The sequence below is a fragment of the Cynoglossus semilaevis genome, chromosome 1 (genome assembly GCF_000523025.1).
Source record: "Cynoglossus semilaevis isolate Cse_v1.0 chromosome 1, Cse_v1.0, whole genome shotgun sequence".
Lineage (NCBI taxonomy): Eukaryota > Metazoa > Chordata > Actinopteri > Pleuronectiformes > Cynoglossidae > Cynoglossus > Cynoglossus semilaevis.
In genome coordinates, this window is record NC_024307.1 from 30110662 (window position 1) to 30126021 (window position 15360).

General features: G+C 38.4%; 1 protein-coding gene across 1 annotated transcript in view; it reads left to right on the plus strand.

Moving 5' to 3' along the window:
• LOC112486248 (receptor-type tyrosine-protein phosphatase delta-like) overlaps positions 1 to 14055 on the plus strand; it is a 35458-nt gene extending 21403 nt beyond the window's left edge. The window contains exons 19-28 of the mRNA XM_025062074.1: positions 319 to 494; positions 1710 to 1829; positions 1928 to 2082; positions 7380 to 7665; positions 8625 to 8803; positions 8923 to 9049; positions 9223 to 9348; positions 9973 to 10127; positions 10262 to 10397; positions 10777 to 14055. Coding sequence (XP_024917842.1) covers positions 319 to 494; positions 1710 to 1829; positions 1928 to 2082; positions 7380 to 7665; positions 8625 to 8803; positions 8923 to 9049; positions 9223 to 9348; positions 9973 to 10127; positions 10262 to 10397; positions 10777 to 10845 — 1529 coding nt within the window. The 3' untranslated portion in view covers positions 10846 to 14055. The remainder of the gene's footprint in view (positions 1 to 318; positions 495 to 1709; positions 1830 to 1927; positions 2083 to 7379; positions 7666 to 8624; positions 8804 to 8922; positions 9050 to 9222; positions 9349 to 9972; positions 10128 to 10261; positions 10398 to 10776) is intronic.
• Positions 14056 to 15360: the final 1305 nt, after the last annotated feature.

The window sequence follows — 15360 nt, forward strand, 5'->3', positions numbered from 1 at the left end:
CATTCAAAGCCATACACTCCTGCTTTTTCCGATCTTTCTCTCCCTCATAACACACCAAGTCTTCCCTTTCTCAATGGTCTTCGGTGGTGAACCGCATCAGTGTTAGAACAAGCCACGACTGATCTCATGTGGAGGTCATGTTTGTGATCCACATGACATGTTTTTGTAATTTTTTTTATGCTGGAAGCCCTTCTGGAACCAACACTGGGAGAAAACTGAGTGTTCCCCCCAAGTAGCTGACTTCCAGCAATCCACAACACAATGGAATGATGAAGTTGAAAACAGAACAACTGAAGTAGCATTTTGATTTCTTTACAGGTATCCCTGGGAGTGACTATATCAACGCCAACTACATTGATGGGTACAGGAAGCAGAATGCCTACATCGCCACACAGGGATCTCTGCCAGAGACATTTGGTGAATTCTGGCGGATGATCTGGGAACAGAGGAGCGCCATCATTGTCATGATGACCAAACTGGAGGAGAGGTCAAGGGTAAGAGATAACTGCAAAATATAAACAGTCAACTCTACTTTAGCCATGAATTAGGGATTATACAGTATTAAAATAAAATGTCATTTTCAATAAAAACTAAAATTGATTTATTTTGAAAAAATATTGGATATATATAAATATCCTCTAAATATAAACCACGACTTCTACTCTGCTCCTTTCCCTCTACATTTTTCAAGACTTAAATTTTTTTTTAGACACACTCTCTCCATCTTCTCACTGGCCTGTCCTATGTGTCTTTGAACCAAACAGCCAGCACAGGCTTCAAAAACCAGACCTGGCAGAATGTTAACAGGCCTGCTGATTCAATCCTTAGAACTGCCATTTCTTCTGCTTTTCTTACAATATGCAAAGCATATAAGCTTCTTTTGCTGCTATAAAATGTGCTTCAATTAAATTGGCTTCATGTTGTCAGCTGACAGTTACTCTGCATGGATTCTTTGTTATCAGAGTGTTTCTTGGCTCTACTGTTAGGTCTTCCTGTACTCCAAACCTCTCTTATTCATCATTATTCTAGGAAACAGAGATGCTTTTTGCTTCTTTTGTATCCTCCATATTTGAAGTCATGGTATTTGGAAGTAAACATTAGGGCTTATTCCACTACATCTGAAACACTTCACAAAGACATTTAAAAAGTCAAGTTGAGGGGAAATTGATTTCGTCACACCCTTGTTTTAATCATCAAATTCTTGCAAAATCAGAATGCAGGACTTGTTAATGAGCATACTGCAATATCTGAGCTTACCAAAAGAAAAATGTAAGGAACAAAGAGTAATTTTCCCCTCCTTACACCAACAGAGGCCTCAATTATCAGCTACGCAGTAAGATTGTAATGGAAAAGTGTGTTAAAGTGTTTATAGATCTTTTCACTGTACAATAACAAGGCGTACTTGGTTTACAGGCAGTGAGAAGATAATATTGTGATTATATTTGTAATTATAGAAGATTTTTTTCAAGACAGTTAAAAGAATTTCAGCTCTATTTATATATACTATTTACATTGATTATGGAGTTAAAGTAAGTGTAAATCAATGGCATCTGTGATCCATAATTGGCAAAGCAATTATGTACTTGGGCAGTATCTACAGTATCTGTGACTATATTAGAAACACATCCAGATCAATGTGTTTTTTTATGACAAGGGATAAAAACTACAGTATCCATCATTGCTAATTGTTTCACTTCTGTCAAAAACAGGTGAAATGTGACCAGTACTGGCCCACCAGAGGGACCGAAACCTACGGTCTCATCCAAGTGACACTGCTAGACACGGTGGAACTAGCCACATACTGTGTCAGGACGTTTGCACTTTTTAAAGTAAGGCCCATTCGAAGAAGATATTTTTCTACATTAGAACCTTTAGCAACTTAAAAACTGCCAGGATGTCACTAACCTTTCTCCATGTCCATGTTCAGAATGGCTCCAGTGAGAAGAGGGAGGTGAGGCAGTTCCAGTTTACAGCCTGGCCAGATCATGGGGTACCAGAGCACCCCACTCCATTTCTGGCCTTCCTGAGACGGGTGAAAGCTTGCAATCCTCCAGACGCAGGGCCCATGGTGGTTCACTGCAGGTAAGAAACATCATGGATTAAGAAAATATCCTGAAGCATGAAATTGATTTTTCCCTCCATTTGCTGTAATGAATATATGAATACATGGAAAAGAGCTTCGTGTCTGAGTCATCTGAACACAAATGGCAAAGATTGTGCGAGACAACGATAGGGTCTTTTTCATGTATGACAATTATTCAACATGAAGGAAGTTCAGTCACAGGAAGATGAGACCAAACACAGGACCACAGTGCTCACCTTCATCTCTTTAACGCCCCCAATTACTTACAGTTATTAAACTCCCTGTTGTGTACAGTCTTAAAGTGTGACTGTATTAGAGGTAGACACTATTTATTTAAAAGGTTCTGAGTACTTGAATTAAATAGTAATTCTTTTCTGCTGTTTACACATTTAATAGTTTGTATAAAGTGTGTCTTAGTTTTCAAAGACTACTGAAAAAAAAACTTAAATATTTATATGACCTGGGGATAATTTAATGTTATGAATTCTTCTTTTTTCGGCTGTTGCCTTTAGGGGTCACCACAGCAGATCATCTGCATCTATCTCACCCTATCCCTTGCCTCCTGTACTTTTACACCAACCACCTCCACGTCCCTTTCACGATTTCCATAAATGTTTCCTTGTCTTATATGTTGGAGTTTATTCTATTTGTTCTCTCTCTATTTCTGTGTATGAAATGAGTTGGAGTTTGCCTATACTGGTCAAGGATACGACTCATTTTATCCATTAAAGAAATGCTTTCAAATGAACCATTCAAATGTTGTTTAAAAGCACAAGAATAAGGCAACTCTTAGACCATCCTAAAAAAACACTGAAAACTGCATTCTAAATGAAATTCAGTAGACGTCCAGTTTTTCTATGCTATCTATGATGCCTACTAGTAAATAATAGTTAAACTAATATACAGTATCAAAGGAATGTCTCAAACATATCACCATAACAAAAAGCAACACTGCTTTTTCAGCATTTCCACACAAGGATCGGGAGAGGCTCAGCATCTCCCTTCATGCAAACCTGTCTTGTTTCTTTCTTCACCACCATGTCTCAGCGTCAGATATTCACATGTTTAAGATTTACCCCATGAGTTACGACATCAGAAACAAATAACTTTCTCTTTCATGCCAAGTTCACTTCCCCCAGCTACATAAGCAAGCAGACTCCCAACTGAGAGGCACAAAAGATGTAAGATAGACATTTGGCTCCACTCCTCTCAGAAATACTTCAGAGACTCTGTGTGGGGAAGGCAACTTGGTGAAACAGCGATAAAACAGTGATAGCGAGTGTAACAGATACAAACTTGTGTTACAAAAGTGACAAAAAGGGAAAGGAGATTACTGCAGAATTAGAATTACCACATGCTGAAGTTAATTAGAGCTAGCTGCCGAATGGCTTCCAATTGAAAATCCTTACTTTTATAATGAAGCAGAATGCAGGAATTAATGTCACTCTGCAGATGGGAGGTTTTAATTCCTCTGGCTCGCTATCAGATACACAGTTTTTCAGGCTCCAAATCCCAGCTCTTCTCTTCTTATTTGGTTCCAGTTTAAAATAGAGCCATCTTTGAATTTTACTTTTAAAACAGCATTGACTATAAGTGATAAGCACAGAGGATTTTCTTTTTACTGCAGAAATCAACAAGATTTTATTTTGCCTAAGCTTTCTCTGCACATACAGTATAGGGCAAAATCCAATATAACTAATGCTGGATTCCTCTTATATATACTGTATATAATTACATTTCTGTGAAAAATTGGCACTAGAACTTGGACTGCTGGATGCAAAAAAAAAATAAAGTAAGCAAGCAATGGTTAACCGTGTTTAGTCATATGTCATTAATTATTAAAGTTACAGTAAATAAATCTGATTAGATTAATTAGATTCTCTTAACATATAAATTTAGTCTTACTTCACAAAACTTGTGTAAAACAAGAACATTTTCCTGAGTAGCTCGTGTTTCAAACATCAACAGTGTTTTTCAAACTTTCTAACCCACACATTTTGATGATGCAGATGAAAAAACAGAGCTGAATCATCTCCAGCGCAGATGACTATTTTCCAGAGTCCACTTTAAACAGTATGGGAAAAACAGGTTTTGTGTTTCGTTTGTGATGGGACAGAACTAACTGGTGCAAATTTTTTAAAAAACAACCCCCCCCCCCCACCCTCCAAAGGCAGGACAGTGCCTCCCAAAATGGGTGCGTCAACTGTGAACTGGGATCATAGTAGAGGGGGTTTACAGTAGCAGGAATTAGACAAGGACTTTTTCTTTACACAAATTGATATTGGATAGTTCAACTATGGATGTGACAGAATGTAGCTATAACAGAGTGCTGAAAGACATAATACAAAACACACTTGTGTGATTTAACTTTGGGGTATTTCCCAATTGAAATTAAGACAAGCTGCATATTCAGAGAAGAAATAATCTCACATTTTCTCTGGCATCGCCTTTACTGCAATTTACCACGCATTACTGTGCAAACAGTTCTACAGTCGGCATGAAATAGAAATGCCAATGTAAATAAGCAGTAGATGACAGGCGGGATTGAAGGAGTTGACCAATTTTATCGTATTAAACATCTGTGGTACAATAGGCAACATCTTTGTGGCTCCTGTATGGACACCACACAGTGTCCATGTGGAAATGTTTGCCTGAGCCAATATGCTGTTCCATCCCTGAAGGTTCTGTTAAAAGGAAAGTCGTAGACACTTGTCTTTTAGCCTTTATAAAATACCTGCAGTTAACTATTTTCTTGATTCCATAATCAATCACAGCCAATATCGTTTGTCTCTGAGTGAGTATTGGGTTTTGCAGATGTGAGCTCAGTAAGCAGAATGGATAGTGATGGGTTCGGCTGGTACAAGGATATTTGGTAACAATACACACAGAATTACTTTCAGTTCTCAACAGGCTTTATCTTCCTGGGACTGGTTGCAGCTGTATTTTACTCTGGACTCATTCACAAACCCCTATTCCCTAAACTCCTGGAAAGCATATCAGTCTGAAACTTAATGTGTGTGGATGTCCAGAGCAGCTGGTCCTGGTCGGCTGAAAAAGCAGTGTCAGGTCATTAGTGCAGTCAGTCCAGCAGCTCCCCTTCAACTGCCAAATGCACCAATGGCTTTCTGCTCCACCACACAAACCGTCACTTGTGCATAAAGGAATATTTCACTTTTCCAGCTTTTTCTGGTCTTGCATTACAGAAAAAATGTGGTGAATGTCCCTGTTCCAGCAGAAAAAGCAGAAACTTAAACTTTGGAATAACCTGCCATGGTTCATTCTGCCTTTTTTTCTCTTAACAACTCTCCTCTTTCTCATTTTCCTTTGTCTTGGTCTTTCCAGCTCAGTGCTGTCACCCTGTCACTTACTCTCTCGTAGGTCATCACTCTCCCACATCCAGGTTTGTACAATAACATGTCTTCAAATTGAAAGCAGCTGGAGAAAAAAAGGAGAAATCTTTTCTACCTTCTGCATTCTCTGCCCAAGGGTTGAGCAGTTCTCAGACCTGGAAGTAATTCATTCCTCAAATATCCTTGGGACAATTTCACATTTCTTTCCAGTCCGATTTTTTCTTTCAGCCTTGTGCACATTTTTGTAATGGAACCTAAAGCTGCAAAGAGTTGTTCCCACCCAAAAAAACCCCAAAAGGCTTCAGTTTCATTCAGCAAATGTCAGACATCTTCAAAGTGGTCATCAAATCATTTGTTAGAGCCAATGGCTCCCATACGTGTCTTTATTGCATTTGCGGCACAATTCCTGTGCAGCATCACACATTAAGCAGACTTGGTCCCGAGGGAACAACTTTACTCCCTCTTCCTCCGTCTTTTCGGTGTTTCTTTGTGCAAATGAAAAAACAAATGCTTCATCAGAAGGAAGAAGCACAGGAGGCATAGCTCACTTCTCACAGGCATGTCAGCTTAATGGATTGAATAACCTATTTACTTTGGAGTACCATGTGCAAGAGGATATTCTTGTCATTGCCATACTTTGCAAAAAGCAGTATAAAAAGCCAGGATGCACTACTGATACACGTGTTAGCCTTGGGTAAACTAACGTCTGACAGAAAGTATCCACGCTGATGATGTCCAAGCACTTAATGTGCAAGGGTGATCATTTCAAACTTACATGTACTGTATGTAGTACTTCCAGATCTTACTCAAAGAAAGAGGCAAAAAATGTCTGAGTGCTTTTCATTGCATTTTCTAAGCTAATGTAAAAACCTTCCAGTCTGAATGTTAATGAAGAGACGTGCCTTTCAGTGCCTCTCCTGGAGCTTTGACGCCATTTAGGCACACTCTGCTAATATAATGGCATTAATTGAAGTCAGCTGCACTTCTCAGAAGTTGCCCAACACATTAACAAAACCCTCGGAAAAATCATACCCTCAAAACTGTGACTGCATCTACATTCGTTGTAGTGGCACTTTCCAGAGCCGAAAGATAAAGGTTAAACGTGGCTGTTACGTAAGTGATTAGCCCTAATGGCTTGGAGAGCGCAGGTGGGGTCCAGACGGGAACAACTCCATTGTAATGCCAGCAGTGAGCTCACTGAAGGCTGTGACTGCCAAGCCCTCTTCTCCATACAGTGCCACTTCAGATTTAATTATAGCTCAAGCCAAATGGTACATCCTACAGTGGCAAACTTGGCAGAGAGTCTACCTTTCTGCATCACTTACATTAATTAAAGTTCTCATAACTCCTGTTCCTCTTAGAAAAGTTTAGAAAAAGATTTTTTACAGTACATCATTTTTAATGCACAATATAATAATAAGAGAGTTAGTCTAATACCATTTTTACAAACTGCCACAAGTATAATAAATATTTTTTATTGTGTACTTCCTGACACAAAGAGCTAATGGCATTGCATTCATTAAATATACAATGAGAACTTAATGGCATGGAAGGACGGTTTTGTACTGTATATTATTTTTAGTAATAGGGTTACAGGGCTACGTGCGGTGTGTGCACCAAAAAACAAAGTCTTCAAAGTCGAGAGAATTCAACTAACGAAACATTGAAAAAAATAAAAACATAAAGACGTTGACCTACTTCAATAATATCTACTACTAGGGGAATAACACACTGAACTCCAGGAGGAAACATAAATCACTGAACACAGCTGCTTGTGGTGAAAAGCTGATATCTAATATAAAGTTGCCAGATCAGAGATCAGTGTTTTTCAAGAATGAGTGCGTGTATTTATATGAATGATTGTACCCCATACTGATACTGGTTTTGGTTGCCTTATGATGCAGCTCCAATAATAATCTTACTTCCTGCTGTTGTTTTGATTACAGTGCTGGGGTTGGACGCACAGGCTGCTTTATCGTCATTGATGCCATGCTGGAACGTATCAAACACGAGAAGACCGTGGACATCTATGGGCATGTGACGCTCATGCGTGCCCAGCGCAACTACATGGTGCAGACAGAGGACCAGTATGTCTTTATCCACGATGCTCTCCAGGAGGCCGTCAACTGCGGCACCACCGAAGTGCCCGCCAGAAACTTGTACGCGTACATCCAGAAGCTGACGCAGATAGAGGGTGGAGAGAATGTCACTGGCATGGAACTTGAATTCAAGGTATGAGAAACTTTCTCCAACTCATACAGGAGTTTTTGCCTGCCAACTTCCCCATAAGTTACAACAGAAACCAACAGACTGGCACCCTGTGCCTTAAGACCCCATGTGACAGGAGGCCCACTCTCTGTACGGCTCCTAAACTCTTTTCCACTTCCCATTAGTGCACACTAGACAGCATGGGGCCTGTGGTTTCCTCTTTATTCCGTTCAGTTGACTCATTTGTGAAACACAACATAGAATAAATTCCCTCTCTCTGTTTTCCCTTCTGCTGCATTTTTTTTGGGTAAAAGGAGTCTCAGTTTACATGAAAAACATCAAACACAGGTTTTCCCCACCACAGAAACAGTTTCCAGGGGGACTTGTACACTGTACTGTGCATTTATAATGAGACACTTGGCCAAGTGCATTCAGCATGTTGAGTTTAGTGTGGTATTGCTGCATGAATGGCATTGTCCCTCTTGTCATGCACAAGGTTGTGTAATGGATGGCAGTTTTACACAGAGATAATTATAGAGGTTAAAATACACATGAAAATGAACTTAAAATATCAAATATTAATATATGTTTCAGTCAAGGCGGGATACAAAATAAATGTTTCTGTTTTTTTTTTTAACTATTTAGTGTACAATATCACATTGGGCTAAAGGAATTCCCTCTTGGTCGAATTCTGGGTGCTTTAGCAATGGGCCACAACTGCCTCGTCTATGGACTGAAACTAACTTTCTTTTAAACGTTGGGGAACATTTCAATTTGATTCAAATAAACACAACAACCCAAAACAAAAAACAAAAAGATAATATGGCACAACTTGTCCAATGTGTGACACCCGAGAGAAGTGTCCTGAAAACCTTTGTTCATTAAATTAGACGTCCTTTGAAATATTATATGTTCTAGAATTTTTTGAGTGGGTGTATTATGTAATGTTAATTAATTTATTGTTTTCTTCTTCTCATCTTTAGCGTTTAGCAAACACTAAAGCCCACACTTCACGTTTCATCAGTGCCAACCTCCCGTGCAACAAGTTCAAGAACCGCCTTGTCAACATAATGCCATATGAGTCAACACGAGTGTATCTTCAGCCCATCAGAGGTGTAGACGGCTCGGACTACATCAATGCCAGCTTTATTGATGGGTACAGGTCAGTCCACATGTTGTCATATGTAGGAAATAATGGCAAGTTTACACACTTCACAGCAAACACTGGATTTGATTTTCAAGCAGGTGTCTGACCGTGTGTGTATTAATGTACATCTGCAGGCAACAAAAAGCCTACATTGCCACACAAGGACCACTGGCAGAGACCACAGAAGACTTCTGGAGAATGCTCTGGGAGCACAACTCTACCATCGTGGTGATGCTCACTAAACTAAGAGAAATGGGCAGGGTATGCACTCCTAGTTTGATCAATTTCTGTCCCTCATTCAACTCCTCCGTCTGCGAGAAGCACAACAGCAACGAAAATTCAAAGACAAATTTCTTGAAATGAACTCCACAAATGTAGTGCAGGAAGCAAGTGTTGTGGCTCATTGTGGTTTTTCCATTTTTCAATTTATCCAGGAAAAATGTCACCAGTACTGGCCAGCAGAGAGGTCGGCCAGATACCAGTACTTTGTGGTGGACCCCATGGCTGAGTACAACATGCCCCAGTATATACTGAGAGAATTCAAAGTGACTGATGCAAGGGTAACAAAAATACTTATATTTGCATTCAACATGCTTTTCATTACATTTGTGTATATAAAAAACAACATTAAGTGTTGAATTTCACATAAACATGAACCTGTTTCACTGAATAGTCAAGCTCAGTATCATTACCAAAGCAGTAGATCTGAATCTGTAGCCTTTCAAATTTTAATTTATACCAAAGCTCATTGTAAGTGTAACATTAGCATTCATATTTTAAACACAACAGATTTCTTCTTTTTTTAAATAGGGAAGCCAGAAGCAGTTCAGCTGCTACCGTTTTTAATTCCATCAAAGGCTTACAAAGATAAATGGGCTCTCTTTGTAGTGCGTGTTACACTGCCTCGTCAATGGGATTGCTTTCCTTATCATGGGATACAATATCACTTAACTAGTGCACACCCTACAAAGTCGATGCTGCAAGCACCCAGTCAAGGGTAGCACATCAAAGGATAGACATATTTAGTGTTCCTGCATAAAGTATTCAGGTAAAATGACAGGCATCTATAACATAACCTGGGATTGGAGTTTCCATTATTATTTTAAAATGCTGGAATGCAGGGGGAAAAAATAATGAAACATTATGCTTTAGATGGTTGTACAATTATTTTTTTTCTTTCCCAGGACGGACAGTCACGAACAGTAAGGCAGTTTCAGTTCACTGACTGGCCTGAACAAGGAGTGCCAAAATCAGGAGAGGGATTCATCGATTTTATTGGCCAAGTTCATAAAACAAAAGAGCAGTTTGGTCAAGATGGGCCTATCACAGTCCACTGTAGGTGAGTACCCAAAACTGCTTGAAAACCACAGGATTGGTAATGTGTTTTCAGGACAACAGCTATTTTGGGGAAATGCATCTTATTTTCCTGGCCTAACACTGACCTTGTTGCATTTGTGGATGTCTGTGACACAGCGCGGGTGTTGGTCGGACTGGAGTTTTCATCACTCTCAGCATTGTGTTGGAACGAATGAGATACGAGGGCGTTGTAGACATTTTTCAGACAGTGAAAATGTTGCGGACACAGAGACCAGCTATGGTGCAGACAGAGGTGAGACATCCGTTTCCTTTCCTTTATTATTTCAGCATGTGCATTTTAACCCTTTACTGAGGCAGTGTACATTTCAGGGAGTACTACTTGCAGTAGTACTCATTTAATTTTATTCTCTAGTTGCCTGAAAAACCTGGTACGTTTCCAGCTATTCCCTTGAGCCTGAAAAGATTAACCAAAGCAAGTCTCTGTTAGAGACTATGAATAATTTAGCAGCTCAGAGTTCTTTTTGCCTTCACAGCAGTTTTATCTTATCATTCCATTACAATTCACTGCGTTCTTATTCACCTACTAAATTCAGAAATGCTTAAAATCTCCGAATTGAAACAGCTACGATTTAATCACAAGGGATTCTAATGATGAAACTCTGTGTTTCCAGGATCAATACCAGTTCTGCTACAGAGCCGGCCTGGAGTACCTGGGAAGCTTTGATCACTATGCAACGTAAAAGCACCAGTAATGGGAGAAAAAAAAAAGCAGAGGGCACTTTGGAAAAGCAAACCTAGCGAGCCTCTCCTCTGAGCCATAAATTCCTAAAAGAGAAAGAACTCTTAACTCATTACGTGTTGGATGTGCAACATGACTTGTCAAAAAATAAATAAAAAAATAAATAGGAAGAAGGACCAAGTATTTCACCGGACCTACAAAAACCTCACCTCAGAGAGCGAGGTGAGGGAATCCTGACTGATGAAGCAGCGTATGGAATTTACTTTTTATTTTGCTTTGAGGATTCATTTTTGGGGGACGGACACTCATAACTAAAAAAATGAACAACAATGACATTGTCAGAAAATGCATAACTGATTATGAACCATTACGAGAGCAAATGATGCACAAAGATTTACGCCGGCAAGGACCTGATGCACATTGTAAAGAAAAAATTGAAAAACATAAAAATCAGTTTCACAATCAAGTTCACACAGAAAAACCCATGGAAAAAGATGACAACGCTTGTCTCACAAGAGCAGGACAGGACCTAAAGTAATAATAAATAAATACTCATTTTTCTGTCACAATGTTCATCGTCTAAATTCGGGGAGAGGGGAAAGTTCTCATGATCTATGAAATAAATAAATAAATGAAAATTATTGATTTAGTTTTTTAGTACTTTATGATACAGCTGATGTGCTTTTTTTGAGATGTGTGATTTCCTTTTTTACACAGATTTATCGCTTGGAAATAGGCGGTAACATGTATTTACGTAAATGTTCTGTTTCTTTTTTAAGCTGTAGAACTGTTCTGACATGTGTGCATTTTTGCAGATAATCTTTTTGCTTTTTTTATTTTTTAAAAATAAATTTATTATTCTTTCCCCCACAGCAAGTCCAATCCCACCCCTCATTACGTTACACTTAGTGCACAGGAAATAATTTAATCTACCAAAAGGTAACTTTATTCCAAAGTCACTTTTTGGTACTGATTTTTTTGCTGTTGTTTATTTCTGTCCATAATCACACACAGTACATGGTAACTTAAATTCTCCCATAAATTAAACTGGGGCTTTGTGGAATCAACAGGGATGAGCAAAGTATGAAGTTGCTGCTATGGATTATCTTAGTTCTTCCATGTCTGACTGATTGGAAGAGGGAAACAAACAGGTATATTAATATATATATATATATATATATTTAAATACAGGTCAAATATATGAAATATATATTAAACTATGAATATGTTCTTAAATATATCCACAAAAAAGCTAATTTATAAGTCAGAAAGAGTAAGGGATTATGGTGTGTTTCTGAAAGTTTCAGTAAAATTTTAGAGTTGTATACAATGGGGGAAATGAAGAGATTTTTCACTGGAATGCACATCAGTAGGACAACCGTTGTATTCTGATTCAGTGCATCTTTTCTTGTGCAATAAATATGTATTTGTTTTCTTAAGATTTTTTTGATAGGGTTTCTATGTGGTCTTGTTCACTAACAGCATCCCAGTTTCCCCTGTCAGTGAAATATGGGAGTGCGAATGTCAGGTGCCAGTCAAAGCATCACTGGTGCAGATTTTTTTTCAACTCTCATAGTTAGAGGCAGAGATGTCACAGCAGCCAAATGCACCGCGTGTAGCCCGATGGGGCAGAGTACTCTCGCTGTCTTGCCTAAAGCATACAGAGGTGATGACTTCTTTGGTTTGTTTCATTTTGCATTTAGAGTGCCTTATATTTATGCCTGTTTTTTATACAGTTTCATTTAAACCTATTAACCTATCCTATGACTAATCTAGGCATTAGTTTAAACAATGTAATTGTAGAGTTTATTTACCTGTGGTATCCATCTGTCACACAAACAAAATTATATATGCAAATAAGAACATTTCCGAGCTCATAGTTTTCATTTTCAGTGGCCTTATTGTGGCTGATGGAGATAAAGTAAGAGCCTGTATCGTCACTGACCTCCACACAAAACTGTTTGAAATGCACAAAAGCTACAAATAAATAATACTTAACACTCTTCAAAACTGAGCAGAGAACAATACCGGTCTCAAATCTGGACACAATGAAGACAGGTCTATATTGAGACCAAAGGTGACATCGTTTTAACACATTGTGTTTATTCACTGTAGATCATAAAACATGATTTGGTAAGAAAAGAGCTTAGAATTATGTATGATAAATTGACATAAAATTGGCAACATTTTCCTGACAATCCAGTGTGCCGAGGATCAAAAGTAATGGATGTGTTTGGTTTTGTTCAGTCAGTTTGTTGAGCAGCATTTCTTACTTCTCCGTAACCTCTATGATGGCTTTGTGGATGTGCATTCCAGGTGCTTTCTTTCCCTTCTTAAGTCAAGCAGCTATTATGTTTTTATTTGTGTTTTACTTCTTCACTGGTTATTTTTTTATCCAAAAAAATATAAATGTCTTTCAACAAAAAAAGGTACAATTATTTAACCAATTATGTTGAATTGTTCAAATGTCATGTACAAGATCATGTTTATTTTCTCCATTTCATCATATTTTCTTCTCCCTTATTTTGAATTTATCATATATTTTTTGTATGCATGGTGAAACATTGCAGAAGGGCCAGAGCTGGCCTGGTAGGAAGATTTGCACTTTCTCTATCTTTGTACTATGCACCGCCCTATTGATTCTAAACCCAATAATATATTACTTGAACCCATCTATAAAAAAGGATCTCCTTAACGTTCACTTTGTGTGTATGTAAATAACACAAAAAAGGTATCAACTCTGGAAAATGACAAAAAAAAAAAAGGGGGGTTTGTGGCGGGAAAAAAAGAGCATCCATTCTGATGCCATTGGTAACTCCAACAGATGATTTTCAGAATAATTCTGTCCCACAACCATCTGTTCTTGTGGCTTTGCCATTCAAGCTTGGAGTGTCATTAACAAAAATAAACGTTGTGTTCTCTGCTCTCTCTATCTATCTCTCGTCTGGATGCATAGACTGAAAAATGAAATAATGAAATTGTAAAAAAAAATAAAAAACAAAAAACAAAAAACATGGCTTGTTAAAAAGATCATACAATTACCTCTGATTAGCTGTAAGCGTAAAATGTTTCTTTTTTTCCCGAATGAAAGGAGTGCTTTTTATTTTCTTACTTAGGTTACATTGGTGGAGAAAGAAGTGTATGAAAATCAGTTATTTGCTGACAAGTTCCATTTGTTATAAATGAATTCTATTAAAAAATGTCAGTGTTATGCATCAGTGTTTCACTTGTTTCCCTCCACCTCACTTTGACTTGAGAAGACTGATGAAGCTATTTTACCCCCTACTGGTCTGGGTCCAACATATTATCCACAGTTCTCCCATGAAAGGGAAAATTGAGCCTCACCACATTTGAATAGATTTCCATCCCTCTGCTTTTCCTGTCGCTAATGTCGGTGACAATGAATCATCATGAGAGCCTCTGACAGACGAAGTGTTCACGCTTTGTTTTGCTTTTTTTCTTCAGACAAGATCTTGTTGCATATCATGATGATATTGTTATCTCTGATAATTCAGATTTTAATTGCATATTTCAGAACACAAGCAGCAGTTTCACTTTGTTGACCATTAAGTGTTTTTTTTAGCATATGAGCAATAAATGTGCAAAAACCAATGACATTGAGCAAGGTTATAAGATGGCAACATTTTTGAGATTTTCGAAGTTGAAAATATCAATTCTTACAAGGATCATACAGTACGAATCATCCCACGGGCTGTCAAATGATTTACATTTTCAATCTGATGCATCACAGGATAGCTATGATTCTAATCAGGACTGAGAATGAATAATCATGGTCACAATTATTCACGATTAACCATGATTGGGATAATTCAACTTTCCTAATCATAAAAAATATATATATATTTTCTGTATTTAGAATATGCTACAAATAACAGTAGGAAAGGAATAGAAAGGAAAGTGAACTACTTGTCATTGTGACACTGCACACAACCAAATGTGACCTCTGCTTTTAACCCATCACCAAAGTGAACAGTGGGCAGCTTTAAGTGCAGGGGAGCAGTGTGTGGGGACGGTGCCATGCTCAGAGCACCTCAGTGGTAACTTGGACTCAAACCTGAAACCTTCCGGACCCAAGTCTGCTTCCTTCACCAACTAAGCTACCACTACCCAGCATTCAGGCACTATTGCAGAAGAAGCTGCTAAGTTCATATAAAATCCATGGAAACATATGACTGGAATTTGTCACTCAAGCAAACTAAACTAAAACTGACAATAGAAATCAGCACTACTTCCTTAACAAAGGCTCTGTGCATATTCCACTATTTCCCTAACAAAGGCTCTGTGCATATTCCACTACCACTTCTTACTGGTCACTTTTTACTTCCACTACTTGCCTTAGTGAATTGATTATATGTCAGACTTTTAACTGCTACCCGTGCAAGTGACCTGCACTTGAACACATCCTGGGCAGATGCTGATGGAAGACTGATGATGTTGCTGCTGGGCTTCCAACGTGCTGACTACAAACCTTGCCCTGTGTTCACACTCAGGGACT